Here is a 20,032-nt window from a genome sequence, read left to right on the forward strand (position 1 = left end):
CCTGCACAGTACATTTTCTTAATTTTGTTTATATTTTGTTAAGGAGACATTTCTTTACATTGTACTTATCTATAAATACATGTCTGATTATTATTATTTCCCTTTATTTCTCTGTTTAGACAGTGGTGTCAGTGGATAGAGATGGTGGACTGTGAAGAAATAATAACTGGTGCCAGACTCATCGGTCAGTTTTGGAGTCACCTCTCAAAGCCTGTCTTATCTCTTCAATTCTGTCTCAAATTCAGTCTGATTCCTATTACATAAATCAACATTTAGAAATAAGAGTAGATAAGAAATAAGAGAATTAATCAAGTATTAAAGTTTACAATCTAAAAAAAAGTAAAAGCTTCTGCTTGATATGATTCAACACTGTTGCTAAAGAGTATCAAACCATATGCAGCAAATAAATAATAAAAAAAATAATTATATATATATATATATATATATATATATATATATATATATATATATATATATATATATTAGTATGCACATTAAGTTCACATCATTTCTGAAATAAAATACCCTGTTTTTTTCATGACTATTGATTAAAGAGTTTCACTGAATTTATTGTCAGTTTTCTTTATAAAGACAAACACTAATATACTCTAGCCTTAGGGTTGCTATTAATTACTTATATATATGTTTTTGTATATCTATAAAAATATGGAAATTTAACAAAAGAAGCAAATAAAGTAAACACTTATCCACCTCCTGTGGAAGCCAATGTGGTACTAATTTATTTTTCAATATTTATTTTCAATTTTAAATGATTTTTATTGGTCCATTCATCAAATTTTGATGCAACTCAGTGGACAGCAGTCATTTTCAAATAACATGAAAAAATAAAAAAATAACAAAAATATATTTTTCTTTACATACTATGAATATTTTTTGTCAGTTGTGGGAGTGAGCTGTCAGTGTTTAAGGGTAGATCTCTCTGTTCTCTGTGGTCAGTACAGAACGTTCTGCACAGGATGCTTTCTACTATTGCTACAAATTCATTACACAGAGGAAGGTAACATTATTACGCTGAATCTTTCCAATACATTTGATACTTGATACATATTAAGCTGCAGCACAGCTCGTCTCTTCCATTCAAATCTGTAAACTGTTAATGTGTGCTGTATTTATTAAACTGGCACTTAATTCATCAGCATTGTGATCACAGTCATTGTTGGCTGTTCCCCAACAGCTATACTTTGGTCATTTGGCACTGTTCAATAACATGAGACACAATAAAGGCACACAATGTACATTATACATAAACACTCTTTAAAAAAAAAAAGAAATAATAATTTATAATTTAGTGCTCTTGATTGTTTCTTCAGTTGATATTGTTGGTAGACTGAGTCCATTTTCAATGCTTCCTTTCTTTGGTTTCCTAAAAATAAAAAATAAATATACTTTGATAAGAACATTTTAGTAATTTAGTAAACATAATTAGCAGTGTCTGAAGAACAATTAAAACATTGGTAATACTTTAAAAAAGGCTAATTTTTTACAAAAATGATTGTATAAATAGTTTACAAAATAAATTTATGAATGGTTATTAATTAGATTATTAACCATTAATAGGAAGTTATAACATAAATAGCAAGGGCAGCGGTGGCCTGTCATGTAACAAATAGTGATTCCACATTCATTTATACTGCTAAACCTCAGATCTACTAGATGCTTATCTTGTTTTGTCTTTTCCATCATTTATCATTAACATTTCTGTTAATAACTTCATTCATTTAACTATAATAATATATTCAATGACTAAACTGACTTTCTATATTATTTTTTTATAGATGTTAAAAAAGTCATTGTCACTGTTGTTCTTTCTAATTAAGTGCTTATTAATGTTTTTAAGCAGTGGCGTGCACAGACATTTTGGGGGGCAAGTGTTCAGGGGGAAAAAAGTGCACTTTTTAGCGCACGTGGAACACTTCATTATAAAAAAAGAGTTATTTATCATTGATTTGGGCTAGAGCGGCTAGTTTATCTGGTGACCAGACGGCTAAAGATGCTTAGTAGTTTGGTGCTGTATGAGACATTTTACTGCACAACAAAATGATTTCACGTTGGGCTTAGAGGGCAAACGGTACGATTTTACTTGATGCGTGTGTGTTTACTTGATGTGTGTGGATGGTGGGACACGGGGGAGAAGAAGCCTATCTGTTGCCGTGCTCGCTGAACTGAACAGCTGCTGCAGCGCATCTAGTATGCCTTGCGCGCGACGGAAGAGAGAGGTCGGGTGTGTGCGAGCTGATTTCAGGGCATTCTGTTTTCACTCGTTTTTAATAGCTCAGGTTTTCAAAAGATCATTTCAAATCTTAATAATAATAATATTAAAAAAAAAAAGTTTCAAAAGGGCACTTTGGTTGATAAAGGGCAGAGTTGGTGGTGCTTTAGCATCACCTCATGTCTATGTCTGCACACCACTGTTTTTAAGTAAGTATTTACAACTCCTTTACAAACTATTTATAAACCCTTTAAAAACTTTTAATAAGGCACAATATTGTAACTAGCATAAGTTGTTAGAGCACAAGTGAGATTAACTTTTTACAAAAACTAGCCTCCAAAATTCTGTGTACTCCGAGACTAGTCCCAATCACTTTCTAGCTCATCATGTAGCTGTATTAGTTGTCATAAGAGACTAATGTGATGAAACTCACGTGCTGTTATCCGTCAGAGCTTCTGTGTGATCCGGAAGCTCAGTGTTGAGAGTCTCAGGCAGCATGAAGCAAAGCGCTCCACCCAGGAATGGCAGGGAGCCGTAGATGACCATGGGAATGGCTTTGTGATAGACATCCAGCAGGCCAATGAGAGGAGCCAGAATACCAGCCACTCGCGCACACATGGAGTTTAATCCAATCCCGTTCTGTCTGCAGCACACAGAATATACAAGTGATGGTATTTTAGAACATAAGATTTCAGAGAAATACTGAATATTTTACATAAAAACTACAAGATTGTGCTTTGTGCCGTTAATGAAACAGACTTGATGTGAACGTTAAGCTATCTGACTAACCATTAAACATAACTAGCTAAATACTGCTGTGTGAAATACACCCAGAATTTGGCTCAGAAGTTGCCCCAGAGGGAAGTGTTGGATTAAAATGCTGTTCTGGATTACGATAAACATTAGTGCGTTGTCAATCAGGGATAGGTCTGGTAAAACATCTGGGTTTGGTATAGTATCTGTATCTTCAAGGCACGCTCCTGAGAAGGCAGCAGTGTGTGGATGAGCATTCACCTGCTGGAAAAGCTCTCCAGAGTGTGCATTTAAAAAAGGATGATTGCAGGACCTCATTAACATAATGTTACACTGTCAGATCTGGCATCATACAAAATTGCACCCCACACCATGACACCGGGCCTGGATGTGTGACATATTGATCTTGGCACCGACCACGAGGGGTGTGACATATCGTATCGTGCGCTTTTATACCCTGAAATATTGTGCCATATAACCCACCCCCAATTATCTCATCAGGGTACTACTTTTTTGCTGTTTTTAGCAAAAGAAAAATTTACACTGTTCTCATTTCCCATTATAAATCTACTACAGACTATATCTGTCCAGTATTATTTATTTTACTTTAATCCTGGATATATGGAGATATTTGGAGTGCAATATTAGTATTATGACATTTTGGCTCATTCAGTTACAAATCTGATAAAATTCTTGTATTTTTTTTAATATCTCAGTTAGGGGTGTGCAATATCATATCGTATGCAGTAATGGAAATTTAATAAAAATTTTGTTCCAGTAGTGTATTCTTGAGTTGTTTTTTTTTTTAGAATTCAGTGTTCTGTCATATCACCAAGAGTATCGTTATTGCGAAAATATCGTGATATTATTTTAGGGCCATATCACCCATCCCTACCGACCACACATGGATTTGCTGCTCTTTTTCACCAACACAAAAAAGGGACTCTGAGGTCACTGAAGATAATCCACCGAGTTCTTAGTCACTCCATGTTAGTCTGGTATATAGCTAACTACTATACCTCCAGAATTCCCCAGTTAGCCAGATCATTTAAAACAACTCAAACATCAGAAGAAAAGAGATCAAATTATTCAAATGAATTAAATTGGCCCAAGTGGTCCAGCTTTAAAAAAAAGAAAGTTTGCTTTGTTTAATAACCCACAGGGCAAAGCAGATCACATAGTAACAAACAACAGGTTCTCTGATAGAACTGACTATGTGTATTGATTGCTTTATTGATTATGTAGTAGAACTTGTGTGATTTCAGGCAGAAATGCAAACAGCTAATTACACACTCACCTCACAACAGTGGGGTACAGTTCAGCAGTGTACACATACACTATGGAGAAGGACGCAGCAAGAGCAAACTTTCCTATCACTGCTATTACAGTCACCACAATAGGATAGTCTGGAAAAAAAGAGTTTTCTTGTGTTAAAAAGTTACTACTGTAGACTCTTTGACATCCTACACATATATTCTTGTGTGGCCTCATTCCCAGTTTTCTCCTGTTCTCTTTGTGCAATTCCTAGAGAGGTATACTTCATAGTTTTATATATATATATATATATATATATATATATATATATAGGTTTCTTTAATTATTTATTGATATATTTTGTATATCAACAGACATCACCTCCTTCTGTTTGACCCAATCATAATAAGTAATATGAAAGCTTATATCCCATTAAATCCCATATTAATAATAATTTACTGTCACTGATTTACCTCTAGTAGATTTACACAGCTTATCTGTGACTCTGTGTGAACTACATTGTGACATACTGCACACAGTGGAACGGCCCTTAGACTAGGCCATCTTCCTGCAGTCAGAATGATTAACTCCTCTGAGGTGCAGTTCTACAATCTGATTGGCTGAAGCATGCACAAAGCTGTTAATATATATATTCCCAGTACAGATGCAGACAATTTGTGAGTATGTCATTACAAGACAATATTATAATTCAGATTTTTTTTTTCATTGGCTCTACAAGAAGACTATATGTGTTCCAGTTATATTTATGCAATATTTCTTGAATTTCCTAAAACCATAGTTTACGGCTTTTGACTGTTACAACCATGGAGGTCATAACGCAGACATTTTAAGATTATTGCTGCTAAATTTTTTAATTATTGCTGATAATAATTAAAACAGCAACATTTGAATAGTTCCAAATATTATCTCAGGGAGTCTTAAATAAGATAGTACATTTAGAATTTTATATTACAATAAAACTGACAATTATGTATATTTAATACTCTTTAAAAGCGGTTAACTAAACTGTCCAATCCAAGCTTGTATCTGGCTATTCATTAACACATTATCATAGAACAATCACATTCATTATATAATAGGTATCTAAAAAAAAAAGCAACACATTACACAATTGCTTGTTAAAAGTGATGATAAGACGTTTAGTAAAAGACACACCTGACGGTACAGCTGAAATCACCAGGCAGGCCGTTCCCCCGAGGAACAGCGCAGCACTCTGACATTTCTTCCTGCCGAAACGCTCAATCAGTGGAAAGCAGCCGAGGCGGGCAGGAATCTCTGCAATGCCAAAGATGAACTGGGTCAGGTAGACGTCCAGTCCAAAGTTTCCCACATTCAGACTGACTCCATAGTAAACCAAGCTCGTCACAAACCTGCCAATGATACAGACCATATAGTATTGTGATTAGATATTATTGTATCTAATTTCCTCATCATTCTGTATTCGATGTACTGATTTTTCTCCCAAATGCAACTACACCAATGATTGTACATAAGCATGGGGATTGTGGTGCAACCAGAGTCTGCAAAGTAGAGACCAGAGACCACATTTGGCAGAATAACCCACCTTTTCGAACCCTATGCCTTTATTTAGCACAGCCTGGATACACTGTATCTGATTCATTAAGAATACAAGTGTTTACATTTACTGTGATGTTTCAAACTTGTCATTTTGAGGCCAAAATGTCCTAATATAGGCACAATGCTGGCTACAGAATTATTTCAGAGACTTTCAGGTCCCTAAATTAAAGTCATATTTCTGTTCATAACGCATGAATAAAAACCTCCATTTGTCACACCTGCATGAACTCACCTGGAATTGTGATTGGTCAATATTCTCACACTGTTAACCCACAATTTGTTTTAAGTCAAATAAGTCAACTGATTACCCCAGACTACCTTAGCTAAACTTATAGCTCATATTTCATCATTAGCTGTCTGGCATCTGTGTTGTAGGCTTTAAGAGCAAGAATCATTTTCTGAGCTGCTAACTTTGTGTTGGCTATGAGCTGTAATGCTCACACTATAGCATTTTCTTACTCCATATTAATTTCTATGAGCATTTCAAACCTATATTTTACTAAAATAAAAAACAAATCAATTCTATTTTATTCATCTGACCATAAAATTCAAAGTATTATTATTGTACAAAGCAATTGCTTTTAAAAATCAACAATTAAATCAACTTAACTAAATCAATCCAGGAATAATAACTAAAAGGTTTAAGTCTAGTTAACTCAAGTTTTCAGTATACATTACTTAAAAAATTTAGGCAACAAAATACCTCAAATGATTTAAGTAAATCCAACAAATCCAGGCTGACACTCCAAAGCGCACAGTAAAAAACACCTATTGTGTTTGTTTAAAGGACCCATTTACACATTAAACATTACGCATTCTGCAACATCACCATATCTAGTGATGTATTGAACAGCTTTACTTTGTACCAATGTTTTCTGTTATCTATGAGTAAAATATCAACCATTACTTTAAAGAATAGGCACTGAAATACATGAATCCAGTCAGTTGAAGTGTGTGTGGTTGTTGTGTGAGCAGATCTGGCAGTGTTTAAACTCACCAGGTATAGCTCATGATGAGCGCTCTCTTTCTCAGGGTTCCCACTCGGAACAGGTCCAGTATGCTGCCGGTTCGGGCTGTGGTGTCCGCCTCCAGCTAATGGGCCATTCATTCATTCATTCAGATTACACACTATTTAAGCATACCTAATGAATGTTATGGCAAAATATGACACTTATTAAAATAAAATCACCTTATCCAGTAGAGAGTCTGGAACTTTCCTGCCATTGATGCTAGCTGCTTTCACGATAATCCTCCTGGCCTCTTCCTGTCTGCCCTGCGTCATGAGCCACCGGGCTGACTCGGGTAGGATCCTACAACACACAGAAAATGCATTTCCCTCATTCAGTAGATCAGCTCCTGACCCTATGCATTCCTTACAGCTAACATCATTTTAAACATAGATAATAGTTAGAGCAGGGAAAATAGCCAGAGGGTCACAGGTTCACATTTTAGGAGTAAATCTGTATTTATGTATTTCTCTGTATCTAATCCCTCTAATCAAAGGCAATGCTGTTCTACAGAAATTGATGCTCTAGTGATCCCAGATTGGCCATATCAGCAAAATGACCAATATTTATTGCAAGTGAACAAATAAAGCATAACTCAACTTGCGCTTAAGTGCTTAAGACGAGGTCAAAACTGAAAAGAAAGTGTTGCATCCAAAATAAAATGTTAGATTACAGTGCTATTTGGAAGGAAGAGATTTTCGGGGGACTCCGGTTTGCTCCAACACTTCAAAAACACAGAGATCAGCTAAAGTGGATAGTCTAAATGAGGAAGAAAAAATGGATACTCCTGGTGAGTGTGGAGGGTGTAAGTATGGCAAGTATGGTCAATGTGTGTATGTCTGTACACCCAGATATGGTGTGGCACTCTGTGCTTGGTCAACTTCTCAGTGCCTGATACAGGTCATTTCCGGTTGAAAGTACTCAATTGTAAACAATTGGCTGCTGCTTCTCACATGTGAGTGTGGATGAGTGCTGTGTGTAAAGTGTACTCGGATGTCTAGAAATGTGCTAGTACATTAAAATAATGTAACTTTCATTTATTGTTTCATTAAACATTTAGACTGATAGTGTGTAACATCCCAGACAACTCAGCATGAAGTTGTAGAGGTTCCTAGTGGTGTCCTGCAATTATCCATTACCCCATGCAGCTTGAATATTCACAAGCAGTTTCTGCACATTTTGGTGTTGGGATGTTGGTAGCGTGCTCAATATCAACAATCAGTGATAGGTCTGGTGATGTAGCTGGCTATGGCATAGTATCTCTGTCTTAAAGGCTTCAAGTGTTCACCTCAAATAATGCAAAGAAAACAAGTTCATATTCACAACGTTTTAAGAGTTCAGAAATCAATGTTTGGTGGAATATCCCTGTTTTTTAATCACAGTTTTTTATGCATCTTGGCATGTTCTCTTCCACCAGTCTTACACACTGCTTTTGGATAACTTTATGCCACTCCTGGTGTAAAAATTCAAACTGTTCAGCTTGGTTTGATGGCTTGTGATCATTCATCTTCCTCTTGATTATATTCCAGAGGTTTTCAATTTGGTAAAATCAAAGAAACTCATCAATTTATGTGGCCTCTTACTTTTTCCAGAGCTGTATATTGCACAAAAACATAAAAATGGAAGCCTTACCAGAAGTAGACAGCGAGGGTCAATACCGGAGCAGACAGAACTATCTGAAGGATCCTCCAGTTGTGGATGCCGTAGGCCACTCCGGACAGCACCATCAGCCCCAAGGCATAGCAGCAGTGAGAGAGGATGGTAGAGAGAGCTCGCTTGGATGTGCCACACCACTCAGTACCTACAGAATATTAATCATGAATTATCATATTGCTCTGCAAACAATAAGCATATAATAAAATAATAAAATAAGCGTAATACATGCCATGAAGTGAAGGTCACAACTATTTAAGTAAACAAATACACTATCTAGCTTAAGGCTACCGTCTATGAACTATATGTGAAACAAGTGCAACAAGTGCATGTCAGTGAATAAAAATGTACACATCTATATGGGAATTCTGGGCTGATTATTATTTTCAAATCTGCAGGTACAGATTTATGTAATACCGCTAATTAGCTTAGCTTAAAGCTAATAGTCTGTTTTATTCCAACATTTAAAAAAAAACACTTATCCGCCAATACTGATATGATATCAACTCTATTAGAGCTATAGGTACCTAAAACATAGGTATTAATGGCGATTCCGGATATACTCATTCCAACCACGAAACGGAGGGCGATGTACACATAGAAATTTGGAGAGAAAGCAGCACCCACTCCAAACAGCAACTGCAGAGCCAGCGAGAGTAAAGTAACAAAACGGCGGCCATACCTGCAAGAGAAAAACAAGAGTTAACAAATGTGTCTACACATATTGCAAACGAGAAGTGTGGTTTATTCCCCAGGTAACAACAGACTCATAACTGAACCTTTAACCCTTAAACTCGAAAATGGACCCTGGATTACCTTTAAATTTGAGTGTTAGTCTAGCAAAAGAAACAATATCCTTTGAGACACAAATCAAGTTACTGAAGATAATAAATAAAACGGAAGTTAATAAATCTCTGCAGATATCTCTGCTACATGACTACACAGATACCAACTGAAAAGTGTAATTCATCTGGCAAAGCAAATAGAGCCTTTATTCTACTGTATCATAATTTCTCTAAATAGATTTTTATGCTTTTTAAACTAGTCTACTAATATGCTGAGTAAAAGTTTGACAGAGAGGTTAAGGAGAGAAAACATGCTGAAATAACAAGATAATCGCGTGCGTGTGTGTGTGTGTGTGTGTGTGAGAGAGAGAGAGTGAGAGAGTGAGATAGAGAGAGAGAGAGAGAGAAAAAAAAGGAGGGGTACTGAGTGTTATTTTAGAGATTGTATCCATATTTCAGCATAAATATAAAGTTATCTAGCTACCTTCTACACTCAACTGTAGCAATGCTGTGTTTACCTCATACATGGTAAATGTGAATTAAAGTTTCCAGTTTAATTACATGTATTATATGTTAGCATGACAGCACTAGCTCAAACATTGGCATCAGATGTTGAGCGTAGTCACAGACTGAAGTTATTGCAGTACACCTGCACGTATCTGGCACAGAATCTTCTGTGATTTCAATTACACCCAGAGACTTATGGGATTTACGTCTTAAAGAATATAGTCTTTCGGAATTAATTTTGCTAGACCAACACTCAAAATCCAAGATAATCCAGGGTAATCCTGGATATGTGGAAACTGTTTGGCCAATTTTTTTTTTAGTTAAAAGAAAGTTAAAGATTCATTTAAGAGTCTGGTGTTGCCTGGAGAATGTACTGAAGGTACAAGGCTAATGTAGCTAGCAAGTAACAACCTAAAAAGACCAAAATTAAGGGTCAGTTAGCCTTTTGTTTTTGTTTCAATGTAAAGCAAATTTGTTTAGAATTACTGAATAAATAACAGTATGTGTAGCAAGTCTGTGTTGATTCAGCATGCAGTTAGAAGTGAGCATTGTTTGTTACTCACATTAGCCTTTAAAAAATGAATGGTATATACCAGAATAGTGAATCATCAGCAAAAACAGAATATGTTGTATTGTGAACACTGGAAGCATATCTGCTAATCATTACCGGCAAAAACAGCGTCTGTTGCACTTTGAACAGCAGAGAGCTCCAGTAGACAATTAAAGAAGGAAACTGCAGACTTTACACACATTTTGGCCAATCAATTACACTTGAAGTCAGGGATGAATTTGAGTAAACAGTGTTGTTTTTGTTGAACCATCCCCTTAAATGTTGTAATGATAAGTGTAGATAACTGTCATTACAGTATGAGAAAGATACAGAAAAAACACTTCAGCCCATTAACTGCTCAACAGGGTGAAAGACGTTTGTTTAGGGACGTACTTGTCTGCCATCGGCCCAAATAGCAGCGCTCCAACCAGAAGTCCAGCCATGTAGATGGACTGAGAGGCTTCATTTAGACTCTTACTGTCACAAACCAGGTCAAACTGTGAGAAAGAGAGAAGTTATCAGTGGTGCAAGACGTCCAGCTCAGAGGACAAAGAAGAGTTACTCCTCTCGATAGTGCTGGGCGATATGGCAAAAAATCTTATCACAATATAGTTTTCATATCAGCCGATATCGATATGTATCACAATATAAATCAAATCACTTTCTGTTACACTTAAAGGTTTCTCATAAGTGACAGAATAAGGGAGTTTTGGCCGAAATAACTAGCAGCTCAGAGCCTTGTGGACAGACACTAGGATATCCACATCTTGCCAGGTGGGTACAAGGTGCTCAGACAGCTTTTAAATTAATTTTAAAAAGTCATTATACATCCACACAGGTCTGGAACCCCGGGGACAAATATATAAACTAAAAATAAATCAGACCCTTTACATTATTTGTCTTTTTAATTTAAATTGCAATAGCATGTGGATTTTTAAAGGATTATTCCCCTCCTCGAATGCAGGCAGCTACATAAAGCAAAACACAAGAGTATATCACAGTGTTCATTTTGACAGGTGATTTTGATACAGTCTAGTCCAGGGGTGTCCAAACTTTTTTTGTTGGGGGCCAGAAGGAGAAATATATTTGAAGTCACGGGCCACACTCTGTAATAAAACAAATAATGAAATATACCACTTTAAATAATACTTTTTACCTGATTATTTCATTTACACACCATTTTACTTGACTTATCTTTATCTTTGAAAGTGTTGTGTAAACTAAGATTTTTCAAATTGATGTTTAATTTCATGATGTCTCTTAATATTAAACTCGTTAATTACGGCAACTTTTAGACTCTTTGCCCCGTTTTTCTGCGCTAGAAATGCGCACCCTCTCCACTTTTAGACTCTTTGCCCTGTTTTTCTGCGCTAGAAATGTGCACTCTCTCCGCTTTTAGACTCTTTGGCCCGTTTCTGACACCTAGCGTTCAAACTTTGAATCTCACATTATAAAAACCTGCTTAACAGCGGGCCAACTTTCATTCTATTTCTAAAATACCTCGCGGGTAGTTTTGAACACCCCTGGTCTAGTCTTAGTCTTTTGACTAAAATGTATAATAGTTTTATTTACATTTTAGTCTATCAGATATTATTACTTTTAGTCACATTTTAGTCTAGTTTTAGTCTAATAAATTTTGGTCATATAAAAAGTATGTATTACATATGTTTTCCTATTTTATATATATTTTTATATTATATATCTATTTTATATTTGTTGTTATTTTGAGATTAATCTTCTGTATTTAGTAAAATATCCAGCACAACAGACTCCCTATCTGTTAAAAAGGGGGTGAGTGGCACTTGGCTGAGCAGAGGCAGTTCAGCGCGCTGCCTGATCGCAGCGCTACTTAAACGGGAAATAAAAAATAAAGTTTATCGTATCCTATCATCCAGCTTATCATATTTATCGCGATATATATTTTCCTTGATAACTATCGATATCGTTTTATCGCCCAGCACTACCTCTCGACATGCAAGATGAAGTGCAGAAGCAGAACAGGACAGTCAGTGTGGTTGTCAGGACTATCTGTTCAAATCAGCCAGCAGCTAGAACACCGTCAGTCATGTGCAAAGCAGGGAACACTGTTAATCACACGCTCATGCGGTAGATGATCATCTACATGATTGTGGATAAAAATGATCCTGAGTATTATTACCTGCAGCCTTAATGGAGAAATCGAGTAAAAGATGCCTCTTGTGAAAAGACCTTGGAAGCATGTGGGAGATTTTTACAAGAGTTTTACAAACTAACCACTTCACACTGCATGAGAGCAGCTATTCCCCAGTACAACTTCCAGATAATCACTACTGGTAATATTACTGGGTTAATATACCTGGTCACATTAGCAATAATTAATTAATTAATCAAGTTGAATTAGCTGAGCTTCTGGTTGTTTAGCCCTTTGTGGATAAGACTGGACACTACCTGACCTTTTTGTTTTATTTATTTATGTTGTATGTTGTATTCTAAACAGAATGTTAAGATGACTCTGGACTTCAGCACCTAAAATACAGTACCAGTCAAAAGTTTGGACACACCTTCTCATTCAAGGTTTTTCTTTATTTTGTTTTATTCTCTACATTATAGATTAATATTAAAGACATGAAAACAATTAAAGAACACGTACTGGTCATAAAAATTGTTTGGCCTCAACAGACCCCTGATCTAACCCTGATCAGCTGAGATGGTGATTTGAGGTGATTTGGGATGAGCTGGAGATTCACAGCGTGAAAGAAAAGCACTTCCAGAAACTCCTTCCTTCAAGATGCTGGGAAAACTATTCCAGGTGACTCCCCCTTATGAAGATACTCATATAGTCTTAATATTAAATTTACAATGTAAAAAGAATTAAAAACACACTGAATAAGAAGAGGTGTGAGCAAACTTTTGAGTGGAACTTTATTTGCATCATATAATCTTTTTTTTTAGGATGAGACATTAAACATAGGCTTACTTTTTTGTTAATAAAGATAATAGTGATACAAGTGTGTGAACTGTATGTTTGTGTATGAACTGTATGTGTGTGTGTGTATGTGTGTGTGTACCTCTGTGATTAAGGTGCTGCTGTCTGGAGGAGCTTGATAGATCCAGCCGTCAGTGCAGCTCGTGGTCTCGTTGAGTCCGTAAGCCTGGATCTCCTCCAGTCCGAGCTGAACTGGGGAGAACATGCTGCAGCTCTCATACTGGCCGTGCTGGTCTGCGGGCAGGGTGAGGTTGAGCTGCTGCTGCAGGGTGAGGTTGGGGGCCTGGGTGAGGATCCAGGACGTGTTGCAGTGGTGTCTGAAGGGCAGGCCGGTGAACACCTGGCTGAACATGTGGAAGGCGGTGAAGAAGTTGGGGATGCAGATGGCCACAAGCAGCCGCTTCTGAAAAGCCCCAAACTCCCCCACCTCAGAGAGGATCTGCGCGAAGCTGATCATCTTCACACACTCAGAGAGGAGAACAGGAGCAGCAGCAGCAGCAGCAGCAGCTCTGAGGAGAAGATCTGTCCCTTAACCCGTCCTGAGATCCATGTGTTCAGTTATTAATGTTTAATCTGTCACACGGCCTCAATCAGCCTGTTATCTATTATATCCCTCAACTACAACTCACTGATAAGATCAGAGTGTTCACAACCAACACCTCCATTAATCTCAGCCCTCTTTAACACCAGCCTTTAAAACTACAGGATCTGAGCTACAGTACTGACCTGAGATAGTGAGAGTACAGCTGAGAGAGAGAGAGAAAAGAGAGAGAGAGAGCGAGAGAGAGTGAAAGGAACTTTGGAGCGCTTCAGTCTACATGAGGAAAAACTTTGATACCTGCAATTTAAACCACTCACCACTAGAGGGATCAGGCGCTCAGCACTCAGAGCAGTGTAATGGATGGGTGGATGGATGAAAGGATGAGTGGGTGAGTGGGTTGATTGATGATTGGTGGAAGGATCGGGAGAAGTGTGGGTGGGTGGATGAAAGGATGAGTGGGTGGGTCGGTGATTGATCAATTGGGTGGAAGAATGGGTAGATGGGTAAATGGGTGAGTGAGTGGGTTGATGGATGGATGAGTGGAAGGATGAGTAGAAGTGTGGGTGGGTGGGTGGGTGGGTGGATGGAAGGATTCGAGGGTTGATTGATGGATGGGTGAAAGGATGGGTACAAGTGTGGGTGGGTGGATGGAAGAATGAGTGGGTGAGTGGGTTGATTGATTGATGGGTGGAAGGATGGGTAGAGATGTGGGTGGGTTGGTGGGTAGGTGGATGAGTGGGTGGGTAGGTGATTGATCGATGGGTGGAAGGATGGGTAGAGATGTGGGTGGGTTGGTGGGTGGGTGGATGAGTGGGTGGGTAGGTGATTGATCGATGGGTGGAAGATGGGTAGAAGGGTGGAAGAATGGGTAGATGGGTGAATGGGTAGAAGTGTGGGTGAGTGAGTTGATGGATGGATGGATGAGTGGAAGGATGGGTAGAAGTGTGAGTGGGTGGATGAAAAGATATGTGGGTTGATTGATGGATGGGTGGAAGTATGGGTAGAAGTGTGGATGGGTGTATGGATGAAGGATAGATGAATGGAAGGACAGGTGGATGGAAGGATGAGTGGTTAAGTAGGTGGGTTGGTTAATGGATAGGTGAAAGGATGGTTGGAAGGATGAGTGGGTGCGTGGGTGGCTGGATGGATATATATATATATATATATATATATATGAAATTAGATTTGTTTTTGGATTTGTTGTTTAGTTTGATAGATAGATAGTTCATTGCAAAGTATTATTAATGTTAATATTGTTATTATTAAAGCACACATTATAAAAAAATATAACAGTATTAATAGCATTATTGCAGACCTTTCCCTCTCTTTTATTAACCCTCTTGTTATGTACTTTTTTCTGGAACAGCAATGCTGTTCCTGGTTCATATTGACCTGGTGCATGTTTAATTATCATAAAAAATCCTAACAAGCAGTGTGAATATTTCATTACTTACTCCATTACTAATTATTCTATCAACATTTAGTGCAATGGTGTTCCTCACCTCTAACAGGTAATGCTTCAATTAGGATAATTCACTCACTTTTCATAAAAAAAATACCTGTTTAAACTTTTTTAAAGTTTTATTACTTTAAAAAATATTTAAACTATTTTTCCTAGATCTTTAAACTTCAGAACAGGTCAATTTGACCCGGAACATAAAAGGAGGGTTAAAACGTTCCCTCAATTTTAATCTCATGTGAAGCACTTTGCATATTTACTACTACTACTACTACTACTACTGCTACTACTACTGATACTACTTTTAATATTAATCATTAATATTAATAAACACCACAATACGTTTTTTATTCATTCACCAGAAACATTGACGTGTTTACTTGTAATGATCCATGTTGTCATGCTGGTTATTATATAACAGATTAACTTCTCTGATGAATAAGTGTTAATTTTACTACAAAGCAACAGTATAGTAAGCAGTTAAGCACAGCTGCTTATGAAGTATGCTGTCTCATGGATTCAGATCCTATATAAGCTTATCATTCTCTCTTATTGCCTTTATCACTTTCTTATCATTTATCTGTAAACACAAAGCTATAAAACTTACACTCTTCCCTAGATTAATTATTGCCTTTGTCAGAAATCTAGGAGCTGATATGTAAGAGCAGTTGTGTGTGACAGCTTTTCCTTAACTTTCATAATATTTTAACCTGGACTTCAGCCCTCAGCACTGGTCTTCCTGATTCATGAAGTGTCGCAAACTGCACAGATAAGCAGTATTTCCAGGATGTGGTGCACTGTAAATATCAGCGGCTTAATTACTATTGACTGTAGTGATTAGTCAGAATACACTAACAAAATACAGGATACTCAAACACTATATAGAACAAACACAGTCAATTGCATTACTTTGTGTTTTTCCATATTTATTTTGGTCTTAATGTCTTTAGGTCAGAATGTTAGATGATCATTACCCAAACGTTAAAACAGTTAAAGTAGCTAAAGCCATTCTTACAAAGTGTAAGAATGTCCACAAACATTTGGACATATGGGCAGGGATTAAGTCTAGTCTTAGATTCTCATTTTCTTTTGGGTCATGGTCTTCAATTTGAGGTCATTGCATTCTTCTGTAAAATGTTTTAATAGATCTTCAAATGCATTGTTTCCTCAATCACAGCAAGTCATTCATGGATCAAAGTATGATGCTCCCTCCACCATGTTTTACATTTGGGATGTGTTTTTGGTGTTGGTGTGCAGTGTTTTAGAGCCCTTTCCAGATATAAAATGATCAAAAAAAAAAAAAGATAAAAGGGGCTCCAAGTGGTCCAGTGGGCTAAGTGAGAGCACCAGGAGAGCACCAGTTAGAATCCTGTTCATGTAGCTTGCCATCGGCTACCAGAGCCCTGAGAGAGCACAATTGGCCTTGCTCTCTCCCCACATCCATACCTGTCAAGTTTTGGACTTAAAAATAAGGGATTTTTTTCCGCCGCCCCAACAGCCCAACCGAGGGCTTGTGCTTTATATTTATATATATATATATATATATATATATATATATATATATATATATATGAAATTGAAGGGTGCACAAATTTACAAGAAGGACATGGATCAGATATATTCCATAAGTAAATAATAGTCCTAAGGGGCCTACACAATTACTAATCTTTCATTAATACTTCTTTCTATCGTTCAGTCCACTCCTGATCAGTTCAGTTAATTTCAGCCCTCTTCACATTTTCTCTCTCTCCAGCTCAACCATCTCTTCTACCCCTTCTAAATAATACATTACACCACAATACTTGAGATTTAAACAAATTCTAACAAACCCTAAAACTAGCCCTGAACAAATAGAGTTTGGAAATTATAGTTATTGGCTGATCAGGCACATCAGGGCAGGGCATTATATATATATATATATATATATATATATATATATATATATATATATATATATATATAGATTTTTCTCAAACCCTGAATATCTATCTAGCTAATTCTAAAGTTAAGCTAACTGAGTCACAAGCTGGATTTTATTAAACACACAATGGGTTTAATTTATGTTTTGATTCAGAGAAGAGTCTTTTTAACCAGCTATCAGAAACAATCTCATCACAGTTTACATGGTTAATTACCTTTCTTTTAGAAAAATCTCCGTATATCCAGATTAGTTTTAACGACAGCTGCTCCGACTAGCTGCCTGAACTCACAGCGAGGGGAGGGGCGGGGCTTCCCCCACACTAAACAGCTCTCCGCAAAACCAGCAAGCTGATTGGCTGTTTCTCCTGAAAGGCGGGACTTTCTCCTTGAACCGGCACCACGATTGGTTAAGAGACACACAGCGGTCAGTGCATTGTCGCCTGTGGCCTATATATATTATTAATTAGTATAATACGGGAAATTTACGGGAAAATACTAATACGGGAGGACGGCGGGAAAGAGGAGTAAAATACGGTAGTTTCCCGGCCAAAACGGGAGACTTGACAGGTATGCCCACATCACTCCAAAGAGTGATGTCCGCAGCACAAGGCGTCTGTGAGCCTTGGGAGAAATTAAATTTTAAATTAAATTATATATATATATATTAAAAAAAAGCTTCAGTCAATTTATACACCACACAAGACTTTTTTAATCCCACCCCTTAATAGAGTATCAATGCTTTACATTTAGTAACCTTTTAAATAATTAAACAATACAAAAACAACTTGGAGTCACAAGATTTGAATGCAGCCAATCTTCATAAATCTAGAAAAACCTACTGAATACATCACCTGGATACCCTCGGAAGGAGATTAAACAATGTATTTCTGAATGTATTGTACCTTTTACCTTCCAAAAATTGATGGGATTACTTTTTTGCTTCTCTGTTTAGGCCACTAGATGGGGTAGAGGAGGATTAGATGCACCCCTTGTCCCCATTAGTGGACCACACAAGCTTTTGATTTGTAAACGCTTTTAAAGGAGTTTTGATTATTGTTAGGTATGTCTGATGAAGGGTTTGAAGCATGGGCTGAAACTGAAATTTTTAAAATTAAATAAAGAAGTCTATTTTTACTACAGAGTGAGTGTGGTGATGAAGAGTGCGGACAAACTAGAAAGTAAACATGTAAGTAAACTCGTTTCCCTAGAACTATGCATAAAATTATTAAGATAACTATACAAAATCTATATAGAATGATTTCTATAAGGGGTAATCTTACACATGTATCAACTTTGTGTAAGCAATTAAAATGTAACCACTTAAATAAGTCACTCAGATTGGTGATGGAAACTTGACAGATGACTCAGACTCATTTAAAGTGATAATGAACAGGGCCATTTCAAGGCAAAACGTTCTGCGACTCGTCTCTTTCGCAGTTCCGACAGAGTGCAGCTACAAATATAACCATATGAAACTTAGTTCAGTTAAATAATAAAAAACTTAAGATGAGTAAAGTCATGTTAAGGTAATCAAATATCCTCAAATATAAAGAATAAGTTGAGGTTTTGGTGTCTTGTTTCTATGATTTGAAAGTGAAACTAATGCTAGTGAGTCAGTTGCACTATCCATTTTAGTGGTAAAGAAGTAAACAACTGGTGCGCCCGGATACTGCTGAACATGTTCCAGTCTGGTTGCATTCTACTGTCAGTAACTAGTGGGAGGGCCACTCTTGAGGGGGATTCTGATAACAGTGGTGTTGTACTCTCCTACTGTAACACCTTAGCCCATGTCTGTCTTCTGTTTCTCCCTAATTTGGTCTCTTGTGCTCCTGCCCCTCTGTTTTCCTGTCAAGTGTTCCCAGCCATGTGCTTTTGTTGTGTTTTTGTACCTGTCTCAACCCTAGCTCCGCCCCAGCCCTGCCCTAGCAATTATTGTTCTCACCTGTGTCTTGTCTGTAACCCCGCCCCCTCGTCATCCAAGCCCAGGTGTTTCTCACTCTCCTCATGTATTTAAGCCCCTCTGTTTGAATGTGCAGTGTCGAGTCTTGTATCCTTGCTGTCCGTTTGTATCTTTGTCTTCCGTGTACTCTAGTTTTGTGTTCCGTGGTCCCTGAATCCAGGTCTGTTTTGATATCTTAGTTAGTTTACAAAGTTTGTTAAGTATATGTTTCTAGTGTTATTATAGTTATTCTGTGTTTTATTTATTAGTTACACCTAGTTTTGTTCATAGTTTTCTTAGTTCTGAGTTTTTTGCGTTACCCGCGTTTTGTTTACTGTTTTGATTTATCTTGTTTGTTTAATAAATATATATATATCACATATTCTGCACTTACGTCCATCCCCTCACTTCTGTAACACCTACATTGACTATCACAATTAAAATGGCATTCAATTCATAACCATTCGTTGTCTGGGGGCCCCAGGTCATTGCTTGGTTTGTCAGTCCTGTTGTAATGAGCCGGAGTGTGAATGAACACAATGCTTCTAAACACTTTTCTAAACAGTTTTTTTTCTCTCTTTTAATTAAGTGGTTATAAATAGACTACGTAATGCCAGAGACATGATATTAGGATTGTTGTAAGTTATATATTTGAAGTACAGCATGTTTGTAAGAAATCATTCATAACAGAGATATACCTCAAGGGTGTTATAAGACGAAATACATTTTTCTATAGTGAAGCCTTTCACACCAAACCCACTCTAAATGACTGCATCCCTCTCAACCACTAACACCTGCAGGCATCCCATAATTGTATAGTTAACAAAACATCTGTGATTTTAAGTTTGAGATTAAAGAAGCACGGAGAGC

At 37.1% G+C, this 20,032-nt stretch overlaps 1 protein-coding gene across 1 annotated transcript; it reads right to left on the minus strand.

Annotated features, from left to right (window-relative positions):
• Positions 1 to 544: 544 nt before the first annotated feature.
• Positions 545 to 14,170, minus strand: slc22a13b (solute carrier family 22 member 13b). Its single transcript, XM_049485862.1, has 10 exons — positions 13,386 to 14,170; positions 10,732 to 10,835; positions 9,024 to 9,178; positions 8,476 to 8,644; positions 7,026 to 7,146; positions 6,834 to 6,928; positions 5,414 to 5,628; positions 4,281 to 4,389; positions 2,664 to 2,873; positions 545 to 1,384 (listed from the first exon to the last, which is right to left on the minus strand). Exons 1-10 carry the CDS (start codon positions 13,758 to 13,760, stop codon positions 1,300 to 1,302), a joined length of 1,638 nt encoding a protein of 545 aa, XP_049341819.1. The 5' UTR covers positions 13,761 to 14,170; the 3' UTR covers positions 545 to 1,299.
• Positions 14,171 to 20,032: the final 5,862 nt, after the last annotated feature.

The sequence above is a fragment of the Astyanax mexicanus genome, chromosome 1 (genome assembly GCF_023375975.1).
Source record: "Astyanax mexicanus isolate ESR-SI-001 chromosome 1, AstMex3_surface, whole genome shotgun sequence".
Lineage (NCBI taxonomy): Eukaryota > Metazoa > Chordata > Actinopteri > Characiformes > Acestrorhamphidae > Astyanax > Astyanax mexicanus.

What these genes read in the sequence shown, in the direction of transcription:
- slc22a13b (XM_049485862.1), bottom strand. Translation starts at nt 13,760, where the DNA reads ATGATCAGCTTCGCGCAGATCCTCTCTGAGGTGGGGGAGTTTGGGGCT. An exon ending in TTTGGGCCGATGGCAGACAA is followed by an intron (nt 9,179 to 10,731) that starts GTACGTCCCTAA and finishes TTTCTCTTGCAG; the next exon opens with GTATGGCCGCCGTTTTGTTA. An exon ending in GATTTCAGCTGTACCGTCAG is followed by an intron (nt 4,390 to 5,413) that starts GTGTGTCTTTTA and finishes CTTTTTTTCCAG; the next exon opens with ACTATCCTATTGTGGTGACT.